At 41.5% G+C, this 20,112-nt stretch overlaps 1 protein-coding gene across 3 annotated transcripts in view; it reads right to left on the bottom strand.

The window, feature by feature from the left end:
- The window catches only part of FRMD4B (FERM domain containing 4B), a 358,740-nt gene that overhangs the window by 167,043 nt on the left and 171,585 nt on the right, over positions 1-20,112 (bottom strand). The window contains exon 1 of one of the 3 annotated variants that reach the window (XM_024982740.2): positions 8,933-9,475. The exons of the other annotated variants lie outside the window; for them this stretch is intronic. Coding sequence (XP_024838508.1) covers positions 8,933-9,052 — 120 coding nt within the window. The 5' untranslated portion in view covers positions 9,053-9,475. Of the gene's footprint in view, positions 1-8,932; positions 9,476-20,112 lie in introns of those variants that run through there. 3 annotated transcript variants of the gene reach the window in all.

Genomic DNA, 20,112 nt, shown 5'->3' with positions numbered 1-20,112 from the left:
AAAATATAAAACTTTAATTACCCCCAAATGCCCAATATTAACTAATAATCATCAAATATCCAGTTAGTGTTCAAATTTCCACTTAATTTTTGAAGGCATTTTTTTTCCAAGTTTGTTTGAATCAAGATCCAAAACTGTTTACAAATGCATTTTGTTGTTATTTCTCTTAGGTCTCTGTTAATCTAGAAGTTTCTCTCCCATTCATCTTTCCCTCTTTTTTGCCTCTTCTCTGTCTCGCTCTCATTATAATTTATTTGTTGAAGAAACTGGGCTGTTTATTCTGCCAGTTCTCCCACCATCTGAGTTCTGTTGATTACATCTCTCTGGTGTCATTTTTGTTCACTGTATTTTGTTCACTGTATTTCCTGTACGTTGGTTGAGCCTGAAAGCTTGGTCAGATACCAATCAGGTCTCTTTTTGTCAGGATGGTTTCACTGGTCACCAATCTGTGTTTTCTCATTTGGGCTACCTCTCCTTGTGATGTTAGCTCAATAGTTAGATCATTTAATTGACTAAGGGTTTCAATATGATGACTTTCCAATTCTATCACCCTTTACTTTGAGCTAGACTATTTCTCAAGTGAGAAATTTCCTCTCATCCATGAATGGGTTACTAAGTGGTACAATTCATAAAGCAGAGATTGCGAATGCTCAATTCTTCACCTTTATTTACCAGTTTTCAAAATAGTAAGTTGGCACTTCTAATGGTAGCCAAATTGGTTTTTTATTTAAGTATTCATAAACATATGTATTTAGATATATTATATGTGCCATAATAAAATTTAAGTTGTTGTCTTTGTCGATGTTCAAACTGTCCCGTATTGGCCACTGGGAGACAATCCCTCAAGTCAACTACTGTATCCTTCAGACATGACTCATAGTTTTTGATATTTTTCTTGCTACCCAGGATGAAAAGATGCTCATCTTGTACATTTACTTTCCAAGACCTGTGCAGCATCTGCTATTGTTTTTTGTTTCATTTTAAAACAGAGCTATAAATAGCAAAATATACATCCTCTAGGTATTACAACTTGATCAAGTTTGACAAATGTATACACCTATATTGTCCACACCCTTACCGAGATAAAGAACTTTGCAGAATATTCTCCCAATTGCCTCTGCCCAATCTTTCCCCATCTCTCAGAAGCAACCACTGTTCAGATTTCTATTACCATAGATTAGAATAGATTTCTATTACCATAGATCAGCTATTCCTGTTCTAGGACATCATATGAATTGAATTAGAACGTATGTATTCTTTGATGAGTGTTCCTTCACTGAGCAAAATGTTTTCGAAATTCATTAATGGTGTTGGATATATTTGCAGTTAATTCATTTTTTATTGCTGAGTAGGTATTCTATTGTATACATATACAACAGTTTATTTACTCTTCTGTTAATGGAAACCTGAGCTATTTCTAGTTTGGAGGTATTATAAAGAAATAGGCTATGAACATTCATTTACAAGTCTTGTGTGTATGTGTGTCTGTGTGTTTGTATATGAGTATGTATATAAATTTTTATTTCTCTTGATTAAATACTTAGAAGTGGCGCTAACAGATCATGGGATGGATGCATGTTTAATTTTTTAAGAAACTGTCCATTTCCCAAAGTGTTAAGCGTCAGTCTCTCAGTCGTGTCTGACTATCTGTGAACCCATGGACTATAGCCCACCAGGCTCCTCTGTCCATGGGGATTCTCGAGGCAAGAATACTGGAGTGGGTTGCCATGCTCTCCTCCAGGGGATCTTCCAAACCCAGTGATCGAACCCAGGTCTCCTGCATTGCAGGCGGATTCTTTACTGTCTGAGCCACCAGGGAAGCCCGATTTCCCAAAAGGGCCACACCATTTTACACTCCCATCAGTAATGTATGAGAGGTCTTTGCCAACACTTAGTATAACAGACCTTATTTTAGCCATTTTAGTGACTGTGTAGTCATAGAAGCACCTGTGTTTAAGTGACTTTTTTTTTTTTTTTTAACATGTGCATAGGTTTGGATGCGGAGAAGGCAAGGGCACCCCACTCCGGTACTCTTGTCTGGAAAATCCCATGGACGGAGGAGCCTGGTAGGCTGCAGTCCATGGGGTCGCTAAGAGTCGGACACGACTGAGTGACTTTACTTTCACTTTTCACATTCACGCATTGGAGAAGGAAATGGCAACCCACTCCAGTGTTCTTGCCTGGAGAATCCCAAGGACGGAGGAGCCTGGTAGGCTGCCGTCTATGGGGTCGCGCAGAGTCGGACACGACTGAAGCGACTTAGCAGCAGCAGCAGCAGCAGATTTGGATGATCGTTTATGCTGTGTGTGTGTGCTCGAGCACTCAGTTGTGTCCAACTCTTCGTAACCCTATGGACTGTAGCCCACGAGGCTCCTCGGTCCATGGGATATCTCAGGCAAGAGTACTCAAGTGGGTTGCCATTCCCTTCTCCAGGGAATCTTCCTGACCCAGGGATGGAAGGCAGATTCTTAACCACTAGTGCCACCTGATGATAACTGCTAACTAATACTAGCAAACCCTTACATGGTACATATACACCAAATGCTGTTCCTATATTTTGTAAAGATATACACAATAACGTCTTTGAGGTAGGAACTAGTATTATCTTTATTTTACAGATGATGAGAAAAATGAAGCCCAGAGAGGTTAAGTAACTTACATGAAGTCATAGAGCAGGAAGTAGCAGGTGCAGGATCTAAACCTAGACAGTTTGGCTCCAGGGCCAGGTTTCTGACCTATATGCAGTTCTGCCTCCTGCAATTGTTAAAACTGCAAAAATCTTTCCTTTCTCTAAAGTTTTGCTGAGATGTTGGCAAATATTTCTGGTCAAGACCACTATCATATTAATGAAAAAAGTTTTGTGATTTTTAATGTAAAGCACTTAAAAAAAGCTTCCTTCTATTTTTATCTAACTTACTTTGAATTTAAACATTTTCCTTTTACCAGTACAACTTCAGCTATTCCATTCTTTCCTCAGAAGTTTCTTTTCTTGAGCACCTTTTTGGTTGGACAACCTTCTACAAGTTGTGACCCTCAAGTCCTGAGCAGATCTTATATCAGAATCCTTTTTGTAGTAAGTATCAAACAAAGTGAAGAGGAACTAAAGAGCCTCTAGATGACAGTGAAAGAAGAGAGTTAAAAAGCTGGCTTACAGCTCAACATTAAAAAACTAAGATCATGGCATCTGGTCTCATCATTTCATAGCAAATAGATGGGAAAAAAGTGGAAACAATGACAGACTTTATATTCTTGGGCTCCAAAATCACTGCAGATGGTGGCTACAGCCATGAAATTAAAAGACACTTGCTCTTTGGAAGAAAAGCTATGACAAACTCAGACAGCATATTAAAAAGCAGAGACATTACTTTGCCGACAAAGGTCCATCTAGACAAAATTATTTTCTTCCAGTAGTCATGTACAGATGTGAGTTGGACCATAAAGAAGGCTGCACACTGAATACTTGATCCTTTCAAACTGTGGAGCTGGAGAAGACTCCTGACATTCCCTTGGACAGCAAGGAGACCAAACTAGTCAGTCCTAAAGGAAACCAACCCTGAATATTCATTGGAAGGACTGATGATGAAAGCTCCAATACTTTGGCCACCTGACTGGAAGAGTCAACTCATTGGAAGAGACCCTGATGCTGGGAAAGATTGAGGGCAGGAGGAGGACTGGGCGACAGAGGATGAGATGGTTGGATGGCATTACCGACTCAATGAACGTAAGTTTGAGCAAACTCCGGGAGATAGTGAAGGACAGGGGAGCCTGGCATGCTGCAGTCTACGGGGTTGAAAAGAGTCGGAAATGACTTAGCAACTGAAGAACAACAACAAACAAAATCTAAGTAAAAACAACTTCAACGTTATGAATCGATTATCTTACTATCTAAAGGGAGGGTAGCTCCAAGGTTGGTGAGGTCCACAGAATAGCACTGCCATCAAAGTCCCAAATTCCTTCCATTTTTTCCACTCAGCATGTTCTCCTGAAACTAACATTTTCTCATGGTTGCATATAGTGGTCACTCTTCCAAGTACCACATCCTTACTCCAAAAGAAGGACTATCTCTTTCTCTATGTCTCTTTTTAGGAGTAAAAAGAGCTTCTCAATAAATGCATCAATGCCTTGCGTGCCATTGGCCACACCTAGGTCATATGCTTACCCTAAACCAATCATGAGCAAAAGGAATAAGGTCATCATGATTAGCTTTGACCACAGCTTCACAACCTGTTTGTGGATGTAACAGGGGGAAGGGTATCCTGAGCTACTGGTCTGCTCAGCCCTCAAGGCAGCCTAAGATCCTGCAGATTGTCACCTCAAGCTCTGAGCAGCGTCATATACATTTACCCTGGTACCACACAAACATTAGCACCATGTATGTACTCTATGGGGCTTCCCTGGTGGCTCTGTGGTAAAGAATCTGCCTGCCAAGCAGGAGACGCAGGTTCCATCCCTGGGTTCAATCCCTGGGTTGGGAAGATCCCCTGAAGAAGGAAACTGCAACCCCTTCCAGGATTCTTGCCTGGGAAATGCCATGGACAGAGGAGCCTGGTGGGCTATAGTCCATTGGGTTGCAAAGAGTTGGACACGACTGAGTGACTGAGCACACACAACTTGGTGACTAAACAACAGCAGCAACAACAGTGTACTCTACGACATGGAAAACAGCAGTAAGGACTGGCTTCAGGATCAGTCAGGATATTCTCAAGACACATGGGAGGTGATATTGATCTCTGAGCCAGTTAAGACCTCTCAGGATAGAAGAAGGAAAAAAGACATGGCCCTTGTAAGCAGGCTTAGAAGATGAACAGGAAACAAGAGAACCCATAAGGGAGCAAACACCTGGAGTTGTATTCCATGTCATACAACTACCTTGTCTGTGTCCTGCCCCCACTGCTCTTTTCATGGTTCTCTCCTCTAGCTCAGAACTCAGAGCGCAGGAGCACAGGGGTATCACAGGCCAAGTTGAGGTCTTGGGCTTGCCCCCCTGGGTGAACAGGGAGCAGACAGGATAATCTGGCCCCCTTGGTGGCCATGGTAGGAAGCTTGCATGCAGAACTGCCTTTTAGCCATTTGCCTGGTGGCACCTCCAGAAGGGAGTTGGCGTGTTTAACAGAACGCCGACAGCGAGTGCTGCCCAGCTAACACATGACAAACGCCCTCTTTGAGGGGCTTCCTCTAGTCATTTCAATTTACCTCTCAGTTAGGCTGGCCCTTAAGAAAGCCTGTACACAAATGAATCTTCAGGTCACCCCATCCTCACCTTCAGGGTGCAATCTCAAATCACCATGACATTAAGAGCACAAATCGTCTCCCAAGTAATCAGTTCTGGTGCCTCCCCAAAAAGAGACAAATGACAGTTTCATGGTCGCTTGTTGCTATGAAATCTCACTGCAACAATTCAACTCTGGCTAAATTATATTTAAGTTAATAAATATGGATTTAGAGAGCCAAATAAGCTTACAGGCCTCAGACATTCAAAAGAAAAAAGGCGAAAAAGGGAAAATAAATGGTGCATGGTTCTGTTCTCCCGCCCTAAGCTTTATCCCTTGTTAAAAAAAAAAAAAAAATTAAAGCCTTGGTGATCTCTTTCAAGCTAATCTAAATGAAGTTGAGAATGTTTACAGATAAGAATAAAACAAGATTTCTGAACTCCACTAAATACTACGTGGGGAAACCATGGTATGAAACCAGAGTATGATGGATGTGAAAAGAAATAACTATTCTCAGCTATTTGTAAATCCTAAGACTTTATATAGTACATGGCAGAGAGACTACATGAAAATCTGTCTTTGTGATACTTGGATTTCAACCAGCAATGCTCTACACAAACTTATTTTAACTATACAAGGAAATTCTGTATCACTATGAGAGGACAAACACTTCCTAAGAGACTACAATTTGCTCTAAAGCATGCAAACTAATTTATACTGTGATGAAATGCAGAGTATGCTTCCCCTGACCCTCTCTTGCTTCATGTTAAGTCGCTTCTGCCATGTCCAACTCTTTGCAACCCCGCGGACTGTAGCCTGCCAGGCTCCTCTGTTCATGGGATTCTTCAGGCAAGAATACTGGAGTGGGCTGCCAGAATACTGCAGTGCGCTGCCATGCCCTCCTCCAGGGGATCTTTGCAACCCAGGGATGGAACCCATGTCTCTTATGTCTCCTGCACTGGCAGACAGGTTAGGTTCTTTACCACTAGCGCCACCTGGGAAGCATTCCTGACACTCTCGGACACGTACAATTCCAGTGTTCCAAGAATCAGGACCCTCAGGAAAGCTTTGAAAAGCAGTTTCACTAAGTAAGGAGATAAAATGAAAACAAATATAAAACATTTTTTTTTTCCGCTAGTACCACAGTATAAATCAAAAGTTGTTGGCTACGATATGGAAAAGAAGGGTTCTTGCTCACTCAGTGGCACCAGAAATTGGTACAACTTTTTGAAAATTCAATGTCCTTCCCAACAAGGTATGTATCTTCCAGAAATTCTCCCACAAATGTTTTACATAAGGATGTTCATGGTAACCTCTGTCTTAGTAAAATCTAGAAACAACCTAAATGTTTATTAATAGGGGATTGGTGAAATTAATTGAGGTACATTCATACCATTGAATACACAATGGTTATAAAAAAATAATGAGATAGATCAGTATCTAAAATATGTAAGTAAATACATTTCAAACTAAGATGTATAGAATGATCTCACCTCTGTAAAATTTTACATTACTGTAGTATGTGAGTCATATATGTTTAGAAAATATATGGTGAATATACACCATTAATAAAAGACTTTGACTAAAAACCATGCGTCTCTATAAAAAAAATGTATGGACTTACTTTAACCATAAAAAATTCTATGGTTCCCCAATGAATACAAATACTGCTTTAAAAAAATATTTTTTTGATCACTGACCTAGAGCCAGACATCCTGGAATATGAAGTCAAGTGGGCTTTAGAAAGTATCACTACAAACAAAGCTAGTGGAGGTGATGGAATTCCAGTTGAGCTATTCCAAATCCTGAAAGATGATGCTGTAAAAGTGCTGCACTCAATATGCCAGCAAATTTGGACAACTCAGCAGTGGCCACAGGACTGGAAAAGGTCAGTTTTCATTCCAATCCCAAAGAAAGGCAATGCCAAAGAATGCTCAAACCACCGCACAATTGCACTCATCTCACACACTAGTAAAGTAATGCTCAAAATTCTCCAAGCCAGGCTTCAGCAATATGTGAACTGTGAACTTCCTGATGTTCAAGCTGGTTTTAGAAAAGGCAGAGGAACCAGAGGTCAAATTGCCAACATCCGCTGGATCATGGAAAAAGCAAGAGAGTTCCAGAAAAGCATCTATTTCTGCTCTATTGACTATGCCAAAGCCTTTGACTGTGTGGATCACAATAAACTGTGGAAAATTCTGGAAGAGATGGGAATACCAGACCACCTGATCCGCTTCTTGAGAAATCTGTATGGAGGTCAGGAAGCAACAGTTAGAACTGGACATGGAACAACAGACTGGTTCCAAATAGGAAAAGGAGTTCGTCAAGGCTGTATATTGTCACCCTGTTTATTTAACTTATATGCAGAGTACATCATGAGAAACGCTGGACTGGAAGAAACACAAGCTGGAATCAAGATTGCCGGGAGAAATATCAATAACCTCAGATATACAGATGACACCACCCTTATGGCAGAAAGTGAAGAGGAACTCAAAAGCCTCTTGATGAAAGTGAAAGTGGAGAGTGAAAAAGTTGGCTTAAAGCTCAACATTCAGAAAACGAAGATCATGGTATCAGGTCCCATCACTTCATGGGAAATAGATGGGGAAACAGTGGAAACAGTGTCAGACTTTATTTTTCTGGGCTCCAAAATCACTGCAGATGGTGACTGCAGCCATGAAATTAAAAGACGCTTACTCCTTGGAAGGAAAGTTATGACCAACCTAGATAGCATATTCAAAATCAGAGACATTACTTTGCCAAGAAAGGTCCGTCTAGTCAAGGCTATGGTTTTTCCTGTGGTCATGTATGGATGTGAGAGTTGGACTGTGAAGAAGGCTGAGAGCCGAAGAATTGATGCTTTTGAACTGTGGTGTTGGAGAAGACTCTTGAGAGTCCCTTGGACTGCAAGGAGATCCAACCAGTCCATTCTGAAGGAGATCAGCCCTGGGATTTCTTTGGAAGGAATGATGCTAAAGCTGAAACTCCAGTACTTTGGCTACCTCGTGTGAAGAGCTGACTCATTGGAAAAGACTCTGATGCTGGGAGGGATTGGGGGCAGGAGGAGAAGGGGACAACAGAGGATGAGGTGGCTGGATGGCATCACTGACTCGACGGACTTGAGTCTCAGTGAACTCCGGGAGTTGGTGATGGACAGGGAGGCCTGGCGTGCTGCGATTCATGGGGTCGAAAAGAGTCGAACACGACTGAGTGACTGATCTGATCTGATCTGATCTGATTTTTCCAGTGTCTGTTGCATTTGTTACAATATTACTTTTGTTTTAAGTTTCAGTTTTTTGGCCACAATCATGTAGGATCCTAGTTCCCTGACTAGGGATCAAAGCTGCACCTTCTGCATTTAAAGGTGAAGTCTTAGGCATTGGACTGTCAGGATTTCCCTGGCAGTGAAAGAAGCAAGACCCTATGGTCCTTGCCACTGCTCCCTACCCCTGCCCCCCCACACACCATGGCCTCTGTCTGTCTATTGTCTTTCGTAAACTTTAGTCAAAGAGCGAATTTAATCAGAGAAATGAGAAATGCGGAAACAAAGGAAAACAAAGGAGGCTAAATAATAATAATGTAGTCATTAAGCACAGTCAAGGACCTTAAGATCTTTCTCAAGGGCTATAGATAATATTCTGTGCCATATCCTGTGATATGTCTTATAGATACTAAAATACCAGGTGGAGAAGTTAACTTCACGATGACCAGACTGTACTCACAACATTCGTGTTACTGTTCAGTCGTCCAGTTGTGTCTGACTCTGTGACCTCATGGACAGCACCACGCCAGGCCTCCCTGTCCCTCACCATCTCCGGAAGTTTGCTTAAGTTCACGTTCATTGCATGAACATTTCATGATGATGCCATCTAGCCATCTCATCTTCTGATCCAAGACATAAGCTTCCACAGTTCCTAGAACTGGCCTCAGAGAAATGGGAACAAATGAACTCTGGGAAGATTAACTATACCTCAATCAATCAAGATGATGCTGGTCAGACCAGCAATGACCAATTTGAAGATGACTGTCAGAGTGGACTTGTGCCATTTCTGCCAGTAGCTCCCTCTTTCTGTCTATAAAAGCTCTTGCCCCACTGGTTGCTGGTGAGGCCACCACCCTCACCACCCAGTTGCCGGCATCTGAAATAGAGCAAACTTCCCTTTCCACCAATGTGGCCTGTTTATTGGCTTTTGGGCAGCGAGCAGCCAGACTCCACCACACACTCTTTGGGTAACAGCAGTAATTGCGTCAGTAATGGCTAGTAGTCATCATTAGACACAAAAATAATACTCGTGCAGAGACACTGCTACATGCCAGGTGCTGTGACACAAGGCTAAACTAAACACATTCCTGCTCCCCAGAAACACTGTACACAACAGCCTGGATCAGATGTTTTGAATAGGAAGTTTTTAAAAAATCACATATATCCTTGCTGTAGGCAATTGAAATTCAGAATGACTGAAGTAAAAGAAGCAGAAACCTTTCCCTTTGTCTACTGACCTTTCCCTGGGGTAAACGTTATAAATGGTTTGGTCTATGTATTTCCAACCCTGTTCTCTCATGTACAAGAACATAGATACACACTTCTCACATTTATTTATGTCTTTTTGTCTCTCTGTTATGTGCCACATGCTAAGTCAGTTCAGTCGTGTCTGACTCTGTGCGACTCTATGGACTATAGCCTGCCAGGCTCCTCTGTCCATGGGATTTCCCAGGCAAGAATACTGGAGTGGGTTGCCATGCCTTCCTCCAGGGAATCTTCCCAACCCAGTGATCGAACCTGTGTCTCTTACATCTCCTGCACTGGCAGGTTCTTTACCACAGGCACCACCTCTATAGACACATACATACATACACACACACACACATCCTGTATAGTGTTCTGTCTTTTGTGTTTATTTTCACCCCAAAATAGATCAGTGACAATTCTGGGAGGCTGTGACGTATAGGTCTACTTCACTTTTTCTACTGATGTCACAGAATCCCATGCTTTGGAGGGATTATCATTCTACTAATCATCCTCCTATTCATGTCTCCACTGGTTTGCTATTTCAAATCATTCTGCTATGAAAATCCTTACACATGTTCCATTACGCCCTTCAGACAACTTCCTGAAATGGAAATGTTTGATCAAACAGGGCACATATCTTACGTTTTGATTAGATACAACTAAACTCTTCTATGAAAAGGTTGTAACAATTTATCAGATTATAATTAAATTCTGCTTCAAAATATCCACCTCATCTCTTATCCTTATTTAAGATAACTTCATTGAGATGAGAGAGGAAGTGAGTATCCCATTTCTAACATTTGTCTTTTTTTGGCGTATTTCAGTACCAAGGCCTTTTCCCTAAACTACAATGTACTGTGTTCTAGTCGTTCTGCCGGGGTCCAGCCCCGGCTGATCCAGGGTATTTGAAGCGGGGATGGCGATGGCGAGGATCAGGATACAATAGCTTCAATTAGATATTAATTAGAGATGTAAAGAGTAATAGAATGAGGATAGCTCAGTAGGAAAATTCAGTGGAGAAAAGAGGCTGAGTAGCTTGGTTTACGCGGGAGACCAATAAAACTTCAAGACAAGAAGTTTGCACCACTTACGTAGGCCACAGGCATCCTTCCGTTCTCCCGAAGGAGAGGAGACACTGAGGCCTCCCCGGTCGGATCTTAGAAGCCCAGGCAAAATTAGTAAGCTTGGTGGGTTCCGCGCTCCAGATGGAGACTCAGCCAGAGTGAGAGAGCGAGCGACATGGGGAGACCAGCATTTCGAGAAACTGATCCCAGTTCTTTATTTTCCATGGTCTACTTTTATACACTGAGATGTTATGCAAAAGTCACGCGGGGTCAGCAGTCCTGACTTTTATCAAAGTCAGGTGCTTCATACAAATGTATACAGAGGTCTTAGGGGTGTTACATCATCTTCTGGCCAGGGGGCCTGCTGACAATTTATGACCCTCTCCTTGTGACAGCGGTCAGTCAACCAGGACACTTATTTCTCCAGGGGTGATTATTCTCAAAACAGATGCCACCCAAATAAAGTTACATTCCTATAGGGTGAGGGTGTAGTGGGTTTTAGTTAAGGAAAGAATTTACTTAGCCTAAGGTCTAATGTGATTAATATCAAAGGTTAATACTTATTTCTTCTATATATTCATTAATGTGTGTAAGGGCAGGGGATATGGAGACTTAGCAACAAACATTGGCTCAACAAATGAAAAACCCTTCACCAATACAATTTCTAATCAGCCCATTATACTTATACTAATAGTTTTCTAACTTTTCTAAGGAACCTGTTTTTAGAAGGTTTAAAGCATCTCGTGCCTCTCACGGTTGGGAGGCTGTGAGCAATCACATGTGGCCAGACAAGCCTGTCAGGCAGGCTAGAGAACCTTCAGAGGAGTTTGTAGGTTAAAACACTCTTGTCACGCCCAGGAGTTTTTATTAACTGGAGCTCTAGTTTAACTCCTTCTCCGAAAGAGGTGGTGGGGGACAGCCCCCTGTAAAGTCAGAGGTGTAGGTGGGAGCACAAAGTAGTAAAGCAGGCAGGCTCTGGTTATGGGGGTAGATGCTCGAGGATTTCCAGGGGGACTCCTGAGGCTCGATCCCGCCTTTGCGTATGTCAAGCCTCCTTCCTCATGACCTTTGCCACCGGCGGAGTGCCTCATTCTGGCCCCCAACAATGTTCTAGACACCATTATGAGCAGTCACAAGGGCATCCTTTCCCTTAAACCTGGCAACAGGGACCTCCCTGGTAGTCCAATGGTTAGAACTCTGTGCTCTTAATGTACGGGGCAGGGGTTCAATCCCTGGTCAGGGAGCTAATATCCTATATGCTGCATGGCATGGCCAAAAAATCAAAACTAAACAAAAAACAGCTGGCAACAGTATGATGATATATTATGTTCCCATTTCATAGATGAGGAAACTGAGGCTCAAAAGAATGAGGTATTAAGCTTTGGGTGATACAACCAGGAAGGCATAAGGAACAGGATTAGAGCTCATATTTATCTGATTCCAACATCCTTAGCTCCCAAAGGGTATGTGCAAATCACTCAAAGGAAATAGATAAAGCTGTTCATCTCATTACATGTTCCATTAAAACAGACTGATGTCATTAATATCTGTAAATAATAAATGAAGCTGCATGGGCCAAGGAAGGCTGCTTCCTCTTTTTCCTCACAGGTCCCTCAAGCTCTTAACTACCCACCTGGTCCTCCTTGGATGGAGCTGCTGGGGAAGGGGTAGACGCAAGAGCTGCACTTTGAGTGAATTGCCCTACTGCTGTTTACTGACCACCCAGCAGCCTCCAGTATGGCAGCCCATGCCAAGGCCTCACTTCACAGATCAGTGAGCTGAGCCAATGCAGAAGGTGACCAGGAACACACGACCAGTTCTCTGATTTTGTATTTTCTTCATTTTTAAACCAAGGGAAACAAGTGACATTGTTGACCAAATCTTCATTTGCTGGACTTCATCAAAATTGATAGCAACTTCCTGAAGAATACAATCTATTATGGAACCCAACCATATTATTGGTACTAGATATTTACTTCAGGGCTATAATATAAATTTAGAAGTGATGTTGAAGATTAGGGGAAGAAAAGTGATGTCTGGTAAATATTTGGCTCGTGGTCTTATTTTGGGGAAAAACTTCAGATACAGTGACATATATAAACACACATGCACATATGTGTACGTGTATTTATACATTTTTCATATATACATGTATACACACACATATGTTATTTATTTACACATTTAAGTGTGACCTATTTGACGCAGAGAAAGTATACCAAAAAAGAGGGTGGGGAAGAAAAGGATAGAAAGACATAATTAAATACTTAAAACACACAATACACAGCATAAAGGTGTGGCAAGTTTTTGCTATATTTGTGACCTAATGTAATGCCTGAGCCTGAAAAAAAAAAACTTAAACTGATGCAATTTGGTAGTGAATAAAGGGCACTGTTCAGACTCTGGCACTAACATCTCAGAAAAAATTTTTTTCAAACTCAGAGTTGGTTTCTGAAGTTTATTAAAGGAAAAATACATTCACTAAAAGAAATCTCATTTCCAGAAGGAATTTGACAGGAAAAAATCTCATGAGCTTAGCTGGAACTATATCTGGCATCAATACCTAGAAAGATTAATATACAAAATCTTAAGGAAGGAAAGACCCCATAAATTTAAATATGAGTTGATGGTTAAAATTCTTCATATCCTGAACCAAACTGCTTCAAACTTAAAACTCTGATTACATTTAAAAGCTGATATTTAACTATTGGTTAAAAGTAAGTGCACTTTGTCTTCAGGAAATATTTTGTAAATGCCTCATATTCCTTTTTGTTCTGAAAGATTATGCTGCTACTGCTGCTAAGTCACTTCAGTCGTGTCCGACTCTGTGAGAACCCATAGGCTCCTCTGTCCCTGGGATTCTCCAGGCAAGAATACTGGAGTGGGTTGCCATTTCCTTCTCCAATGCGTGAAACTGAAAAGTGAAAGTAAAGTTGCTCAGTCGTGCCGGACTCTTAGCGACTCCATGGACTGCAACCCACCAGGCTCCTCCATCCATGGGACTTTCCAGGCAAGACTACTGGAGTGGGTTGCCATTGCCTTCTCCGAATGATTCCGTCATTATTTGAGGTTGATAATTAGACACCATAACCCAGCTCTTGTAACTCAACGGGTCAAACTCTCTTTATATTGTCTGTGCTTGCAGAATTTTAAAAAGCTTGGACATAGCCAAAGACTTAGGGATAGCAAGCTTTTAATTAAACACTAATGAAGAGCAGAAAGAAAGTTTTTTTTCCTCCCAGGAATCCAGGCAAATCCAAAGGGTCCATCCATCCTTATTTCCAGGGGATGGGAATGATCTGGGCCAGGGTCAGAATGATAATCAACTTCCACAGAGTGCCACGAAGAGAAAGCCAGGGGTCTGAAACGTTTGTCAGCATTGGTCAGGCCAAAGAGGGCACCTTCCAGAGCTTAACCACAGGGCCGGGCACAGGAAACAGAGATCACTTGACAGTCAGCGCTGACGAGAACTGCAGAAACTGCCAGCTTCCACACCCTGGGCTGGGCACGGGCGGGGACTTGCAGCTGGTAGAACACAGAAGCGGGGGTCCCTGACTGACCCTGTTTTACAGGGGTGGGAGGAAACATCTCACTCTGCTCTCTGCCCTCTGTTTCCTTAACGGAATGACTTTCAGAGAACTACTCGCAATCAGCTTACACTGGCTTGGGGCTATTTTCCATAATGAAAAAGAGTAAACACACACAGACACAAATCCATTTCAACACACACGGCCTCGTCCTGGATGTTTCCAAAACTTTATAGACTGTAAACATTCTCGTTGGACAGAGTCCCCTTCGTGCAGCAGCCTCCTGCTCCAAATTCCTAGCTTCTTCCTATAGCACGTGCGGCCACCATTCCAGCCCACCCCAGTACACTGTCCCTCGGCTGGGCATCAGAAACGGCCTCCTGACTGCTCTTACCATTCCCCACCCTTCCCCGCCACAGTGGCTAGAGCAAGTTTCTTAAAATGTAAAGCAGATCCCTTTGTTCATTTGTGCTGCGCTTAGCATGTCGGACTCTTTGCAACCCTCCAGGCTCCTCTGTCCATGGGATTCTCCAGGCAAGAATACTGGAGTGGGTTGCCATGCCATCCTCCAGGGGAACGTCCAATCCAGGGATCAAACCCAGGTTTCCCGCATTGCAGGCAGATTCTTTACCGTCTGAGCTACCAGTGAACCCCAAAACTTCACTGAATGTGGGGCTCGAACCCACGACCTTGAGATTAAGATTCTCATGCCCTACTGACTGAGCTAGTTTGTTCATTTAGTCAAGAACTATTTCTGAAGGAATATTATGTTTCAGGAGCTGAGGACACTGCAGTGAACAAAGCAAAGTTTCTCCACCTCATCAGCTAACATTCCGGTTGGGGAAACACAGTAAGCACCTAAGCAAATAGATTTCCTAACGTCAGGTGGTGATAGGGTTACAGAGAAGAATAAAGCAGAATAAGAGAACAGCCTGGGGTGGCCTCACTGGTTGGGTGGCATCTGAAGAAAGATCTGCAGGAAGTGAAGGGGGAAGCATGTCTCGTGACCCTCTGGGTGACAAAGTTCCAGGCAGAGAAAATGCCAAGGGCAAAGGCTCTGAGGATGGAATGCACTGGCAGGGCTGAAGGAACAGCAAAGAGGTCCGTGTTGCTGGAGAAGACTTACAGAGAGAAAGAGCATCTCAAGTTGAGACCAGAGGTCAAGGCAGCTCACTGACACAGATTGGTGGTTGGCCAGAGGTGGGCTTCCCAAGAGGCTCAGTGATAAAGAGTTTGCCTGCCAATGCAGGGGACCCAGGAGATGTGGGTTTGACCCTGGGGGTGGGAAGATCCCCTAGAGTAGGAAATGGCAACTCACTCCAGTAGTTTTGCCTGAAAAATTCCATGGACAGATGAGCCTGGCAGACTGCAGTCCATGGGGTTGCAAAGAGTCGGACACGACTGAACACACATGCAAAGGCAGGGCTTGGAGGGTGGGTGAAATGGGCGAAGGGGATCAAAAGGCATAAACTTTCTAAAATAAGTAGGTCAAGGGATGTAATGTACCACGTGGCACTATAGTTAATAATATTGTATTGTATGTTTGAAAGTTGCTAAGACAGTAGCTCTTAAAAGCTATCATTATAGGAACAAAAAATCTGTAACTATGTGTGGCTATGGAAGTTAACTAGACTTATTGTGGTGACCATTTCACAATATATATAAATATTGAATCATTATGCTGTACACTTGAAACAAATATAATGTTATATGTCAACTATTAACTAGAATACACACGCATACACAAATACAGTGAATAGAATGCTAACATCAGTAATAATAAAAAGACCAGAAGTTGAGCGTGTCTGCTGGGGGTGGTTGGTGAAGGACACTAGAGAAGAAGGTATCCATTATGCAGCAGCTGGTAGGTTAAAAGTGAGACGGGCTTTTTCTGAGTTGTTAGTCATTACAGGGTTCTGAACAAGACGATGGATGACATGATCTGACTTAACATTTAACAAACCACTCTGGAGGCTGGGCTGGGAGTAGACTGTAGAGGGAAAATGGCATTAGTCATTCAGTCTCAATGGGTTTATTAATACCTGCTGTGACTACAGGGTTGGGTAGAGGCAGAGATTAGAGGCCGGAAAAGTGCTAGAAAGGACTCAATGAAGGCACACGTGGAAAAGGAAGAGGCTGACTGGTTTGCAAACCACGCCCATTCCATGCAGTGGCTGAGGGATGGATTTAGACAGATCTGAATCCTCCATCTTTGCTCTTGGCTAAGTGACTTAACATGCTAAACAATGTTTATGTCTGCCAAGTGGGTTTTATAGTGCCTACTTCATGTCATTGTTAGGAGAATTAAATGAAATGGTAAATATGAAATGCTTAGGGAATTTCCCAGTGGTCCAGTGGTTAGAATATGGTGCTTTCCCTGCCGAGGTGCTGGGTTCGATCCCTGGTCAGGGAAGTAAGATCCTGCAAGACGTGCAGCGTGGCCAAATGCTTAGCGCTATGTCTGACAACATATAAAACGTTCATTAAGTAAAAATGACACTCCTTAACTGCTGATTTTGAGCCAGGTACCCCAGAGAGACCTTTATTATGTAATCTTGTGTTGTCCCCTCAACAATCCCAAGAGGCAGGCACTATTATAATACCATCCCCATCACATAGGTGAGAAAAGGGGGCACGAAGAGAGCATGTAACTTGCTCATGACACACAGCTAGTATATGTGGGCATTTGGGTTTAATTCCTGATCACAGTTTGCACTATTCATGACTAGCATGATAATTTCAGGCTTTAGGATCAACTTTGTAAGGCACCCAAACATTTACATTGGAAAAGCTACCTTTTCTGAATCCATATTACACTTTTATATCAAACTTAAAATGTACATCTTATTTTATCTTTTGTATAAGAAACAAGTTCAGAGCAATGAAGTCACTTGGCCCAAGGTCACACAGCAGGTAAGTGATGAAGTCTTGATTTGTAACCCAGGCCCAGCTGACCAAAGCCCATTTTATTTCTCTCTTTTCTCTTTTAGCTAATAGGCATCTAATCACATTTTAATGAGACTAACTAATTCCTGTAAAAATGTTTGCTGGCTACTTTACCCAAGCATAGCATGATGCCTGTAATAGCGGTCTCCTAAGCAGTTGGAAATTTAAGAATCACATCAGAAGAGCACTTACACGGATGAGAATGCCATCAGTAAGTGGGGCCCCAGAGCCTTTATACATGAGAATCTAGGGCTCTCGGTCATACCAGAGTAGGGTTCAGGGTTGAGAGAGAGAAAGTTTAATGCCTTCATCTTGGAGAAAAAAAGGAAACAATTAAACATTTATGAGAATCTTTGCCTTCAAAGAATAAACGAAGAAGACAACAGCATTAGGAAGACAGAGTCTCTGATAAAATGCTTGCCATGAAACCATGTGAGCACAGGATCTCTGTGCAGTGGTCAGTGGGCCCCTTTCCTACTTGCTACATTAGACTCTAGTTCTTAATTTGGAGAAGAGAGAGGATGTTGGAGCCAAGGCTTCTGCAGATTTTAAAAGCTCCAAAGGTTATGCATATGCATAAGATGGTGAGGACTGCACATATGAAGATAATTGTGAGAGATTCATCCATCCATCCAACCATTAGTTCATCTGTTCATCTAGCCATCAACCATCTTCCCATCTGTCTGTCCATCCATTCTTTTATCCATCCATCCATTCATCTATCCACCCAGTCATCAGTTCAGTCCAACCATTTGTCCATCCACCCAAGCATCTGCCCATCTGTCTGTCCATCCATCTCCTTGTCCATCCACTGTCCATCTATCCATCCATGAATACATCCAACACTGTTTTAGTGCTTTCAAATATTAATGCATTTTATTTTTATAACAATCCTGGGAGCATAACTCTTAAAGGGAGGCACTATAATTAACCATATTTTACAGCAGAAAAAAGTTTTAAAAAATATTTTTTAGATGTAATTTAAAGTCTTTATTGAATTTGCTACAATATTGTATCTGCTTTTTATATTCTGTTTTTTTTGCTCACCAAGGCATGTGGGATCTTAGTTCCCAAACTAGGGCTTTAACCTGCACCTCTGATATTGGAAGGCAAAGTCCCAAACACTGGACTGCCAGAGAAGTCCCAGAAAAAAGTTAATGAGAACAATCTCTGAGAACTCACATAGCTAACAAAAGGGAAGTTAGGATTTGAATTCAAGAAGTTTACACATTTCATTTTTAAGCACTCAGCTATGTTTTCACCCAATGTTTGTTGAGCAAATAAGTGAATAAATGAGATACTACCTTTATATATCTTTTTAATAAAGCTGCAAGTCAGGGGCAAAAGGCTAAGTGTTTTATATACTTACTAGCTAATAAGACGTGATGCTGAATCATGATATCATTCATGAGCTTTAGAGCTCGGTTCAAACTTCAGCGCAATGTCTTATTAGCTAATAAGTATATAAAACCAATGAGGTGGGATTCATGATATCATCTTGAAGAGTGATTGTAAGGACAGAAAATATAAAGGCACAACATCTATTAAAGCCAAAAATCTAGTAAGTCTCCCTTTTAGTATATACTCTGGAGAAGCTCTTGCTCACAAGCACAAAAAGACAAACACAACCTTTTCAGTGTAGTATGTTGGGGACACTAAAACTTTGCCAACAACCTAAATGTCCATCAACAAGAGGTTGGTATGTTTAAGGCAATGGAATATAAGAGTTAAAATGAATTTAGAGACAGGTCCCAAAAGCCTGTTGAGAGAAAAATAAGGTAGCAGAATGACACATCCTTATTTAAATTTTACAAACACAAAAATAATATATATTGTTTATAGATATAAATATATGCGGCAAAATGAGAAAGATGTGCCTGGGGATGAAAACCATGAAATTCAGAATAGGACTATTTTTAGGGAGAAAGGAGAGGTAAAAACATGGTTTCAACTGATTCTGTAAATTTTTATCATATTACAAAAAAAAAGTATCGAGAGAAAACATGGTAAAATATTAAGATGCCTTAAAACTAAGTGGTGGGTATATGGGTTTTTACCTATATTATCATTTATACTTTTGTATATTGAAATATTTCCCCAAAGATATATTTCTTTAAAAAAAGATAATACATGTAAAGTACCAAGCACAAGGCGGAGCACAGAGTAGCTGCTTAATAATTAGTAGCTATTTGTCAAGACAGTAAGACGATATAAAAATGCTAGTTAAGGAGAAAATAATTACTTAAGCAATGAGCTTTGCCCACACACAAAATTCAAGAAACTAAAAATGATTAGGATAATAGGAGGAAATGGTTCTATTTAATTTACCATATTGACCAGCTTCTCTCATGGCTAAAGCTAATTTCACGAATGTCAGAATTTTTATCTTTTAGGTATGTATATGCACACACACATATATAATTACTTATGGATTTTAATTTCAATTTTTTTATCCCACTTGAGTCATTCACACTTTTCCACAACCAAACTGGACATCTCAAACATAATGTTCAGAAGAAACATAAGTAGGGGACGAACAGGAAGTTATTTTATGCTGCAGCTCCACCAGGGAAAGATGGAAGGAGAAAAACAAACACCAACCTGAAAAGGGCAAGAGAGTCTATTCTTAACTTGATGTTTTACAGACTGTACAACACGGGTTCAAAAAATGCTTTTTAAAGATCCTGCGACTGATTGTGCTGATCTTGAATCATACAGTCCTTTAGAAATTTATTTATGCTAAACAATGGGCTCAAATGTTAAGATAGTTTTCTTATCAATTTTTGGCATCCCAATTTCCTCAGTGGTAAGTAGACTCATATTTCCTTTATCAACCAAGTTTTCGCTTCTTTCTG

Source organism: Bos taurus, chromosome 22 (assembly GCF_002263795.3).
Source record: "Bos taurus isolate L1 Dominette 01449 registration number 42190680 breed Hereford chromosome 22, ARS-UCD2.0, whole genome shotgun sequence".
Taxonomy (NCBI): domain Eukaryota; kingdom Metazoa; phylum Chordata; class Mammalia; order Artiodactyla; family Bovidae; genus Bos; species Bos taurus.
Note: the sequence above shows the minus strand (reverse complement) of the source record. Positions and strands in the feature narration are given on the sequence as shown.